The sequence below is a fragment of the Ceratina calcarata genome, unplaced genomic scaffold (assembly GCF_001652005.2).
Source record: "Ceratina calcarata isolate Rehan_Ccalc_2016 unplaced genomic scaffold, ASM165200v1 scaffold1450, whole genome shotgun sequence".
Taxonomy (NCBI): domain Eukaryota; kingdom Metazoa; phylum Arthropoda; class Insecta; order Hymenoptera; family Apidae; genus Ceratina; species Ceratina calcarata.
Genome location: NW_017135666.1, coordinates 1 through 2,459, shown reverse-complemented (window position 1 = coordinate 2,459; position 2,459 = coordinate 1). Strand labels below are relative to the sequence as shown.

Below are 2,459 nucleotides of genomic sequence, written 5' to 3'. Positions count from 1 at the left end.
GTACATGCCGCACGATCAGAGAGAGCCGGTCCCGGTGATCCTGGACTCCTTGATGAACTGGAGCCTGCAACACGGAGCGAGCGTGCTCATAGGCGCCGATGCGAACGCGTGCCACGTTCTGTGGGGTAGCACGGTGACGAACGAGAGAGGGACAAGGTTGCTCGACTTCTTGAACGAGAACGGATTGACGTGGCTGAATCGTGGCTCCGTGCCGACGTTCAGCACCGCGTACAGGGAGGAAACGTTGGACGTGACGATAGTCTCGCTGGGAATCTGTTCGGCGTTCTCCGACTGGAGAGTATTGGACGACACGTCTATGTCGGATCACAGGTACGTCTCGTTCGCGTTGACGGTCGGGGGCATCCCGGCGATGAGGATAGTCAGCGAGAAGAGATCGCTCAACGCGGAACGTTATCTGGACGTTCTCCAGAAAAGGTTGGCAGAGTCTCCGAGAGAGTACGGGACTCCGGCGCAGATCGACGCCTACGTGGAGCACGTGACGGACGCGATAACCGAAGCGGCGAGAGAGGCGATCACGCGCAAGGAGAAAGGGTTCAACGCGGGACTGCCCTGGTGGGGTCCCAAGTTGAAAGCTCTGAACGACAGGTGCAGAAGGTTGACTAAGAACCACGTTTGTGTTGGAAGCCACACCCACGGTGATGGAAGTACCTAAAGAAGAAGTATGTGTTTTGTCGTTTGCATTTCTCGTGTGTGGCAGTCACATTCTCCGTTCGTCTTCACTCCCATTCTGAATAGGTGATAATTGAGGGGCGCGTGTCCCGTTAATATGTACGTTAATATTCTCGTGTCTGATCTGTGCATTTTTAATATTTCTTTTGCTCTTGTCGTGTCTATCTGTTTTATCATTTGTCTGCTTTGTCTGCATGTTGTTGTTTCTGACCATCTCTCTCTTAGTCTCGATAGCGTGAAGCTCCTCAGTTCTGCTTTGAATCTTGCATATGATATAGGTGTCCATGATTCTGTGCCGGTTCTTTTTAGTTCGACAGCCTCCTTGGCCAGTTGGTCTGCTTTTTCGTTTCCTTCTATGCCTCTGTGTCCGGGACACCAGCATAGGACTACGTTTTTGTTTTGCTTCGCTAATTTTGTCAGTCGGTGATAGCATTCCAGTGCCACGATTGATTTGAAGCTCGATTTTTCCATGGTTTTAACCGTTGATTCGCTGTCCGTGAATATTACTATTGATTCATTCTTTGTCTCGTTTTCGATCATTTCTTCGGCGCATCTTGTTATCGCTATTGCTTCTGCCTGATAGACCGTTGTGTGTTTTCCCAGGTATACGTTGTTGCCTTTATTCGGATCGTTTGTTATCCAAGCGCATCCAGTGTCTCCTTCTTCGTTTTTGCTGCCGTCCGTGTACCATTTTATCCAGTTTTCGTATTCTTTTAGTTTTCCTTTTTCCCACTCTTTCCTTCCTGGTATCTGAGTTTTGAATCTCTTCCCAAATCTGAATGTTAGCGATACTTTGTCGGTCGGTGCTTCCATCGTCATGTTTAGATTCGTTTCTGTCTCTGGGACCAGTCTTTCCAGTATGCTGGCGTGTCCGCTGTTCGATGGCTGCCACTTGTTCCAGTCCTTGAGCAATTTTGCTGTTCTTATCGCTGTTTCTTCTATTTTGTGCGATAACGTCGGAGTCGCGAGCATCGCTTCCATTGCTCTCGTTGGTGAATATCTGAATGCGCTTAGTATTCTTTTGAGTCCTGTGTGTTGCAAGCTTTCCAGTCGTTTCTGGTCTTTCTCATTGTTGATTCCCTCCCACCATATCAGTGCACCGAATGTTAGTCTTGGTAGAATTATCGAATTGTATACCCAGTGGCTGGCTGTCGGGGTCAGGCCCCACGTGCTTCCGACCATTCTGTTTATTGTCGCGAGATTGTTTTTCGCTCTGTTCAGTGTTGCTTTTATCTGCGGTTTCCACGATAGGTTGCTGGTAAATGTTATTCCTAAATATTTGACGCTCTCTGCTCGGTTCAATTGTATTCCGTTCAGTTTAATTCCCCTTGTATTCATTCTCCTCTTTCGTCTCGTGACTATCAGTAGTTTTGTCTTGCTCGGATTGACCGACAGCCCGTTTTCTTCGCACCAGTTCTCTACCGTTTTCAGTGCTCTGTTTATTTGTCTTTTTGCTTCTGCCGTGTTTTCGTGTGCTACCATTATCGCTATATCGTCTGCGTATCCCCATACTTGCGTTCCTTCTGTTCTCAGCTTTTCCAGCAGCGAATCAACCGCCAGACTCCAGAGGGTCGGTGATAGAATTCCTCCTTGCGGGCATCCCCTGTTGGCTAGGCCCTCTATTCTCGCATCTCCGTATACGGTTGCAACAGTTCTGTCTGTCAGCATTTCGTTTATCCATTTTACTATCGGCGCCTCTACGTTGTGTTCAAGCAGTCCTTTTGTTATGACCTCTTTTTTCGTTTGATTGAATGCTCCCTCTATGTCCA

The 2,459-nt window shown here is 48.2% G+C and overlaps 2 protein-coding genes across 2 annotated transcripts; one reads left to right on the top strand and one right to left on the bottom strand.

Annotated features, from left to right (window-relative positions):
• Positions 1–4: 4 nt before the first annotated feature.
• On the top strand, positions 5–673 carry LOC108631196 (uncharacterized). Its single transcript, XM_018034938.1, has one exon. The coding sequence runs from the start codon at positions 5–7 to the stop codon at positions 671–673; it is 669 nt and encodes a 222-aa protein (XP_017890427.1).
• Positions 670–2,358, bottom strand: LOC108631187 (uncharacterized). The gene has a single exon (XM_018034928.1). It carries the CDS (start codon positions 2,356–2,358, stop codon positions 670–672), a length of 1,689 nt encoding a protein of 562 aa, XP_017890417.1.
• Between the last annotated feature and the right edge of the window lie 101 nt (positions 2,359–2,459).

Coding starts and splice junctions, on each gene's coding strand:
- LOC108631196 (XM_018034938.1), top strand. CDS start 5: ATGCCGCACGATCAGAGAGAGCCGGTCCCGGTGATCCTGGACTCCTTG.
- LOC108631187 (XM_018034928.1), bottom strand. CDS start 2,358: ATGCTGACAGACAGAACTGTTGCAACCGTATACGGAGATGCGAGAATA.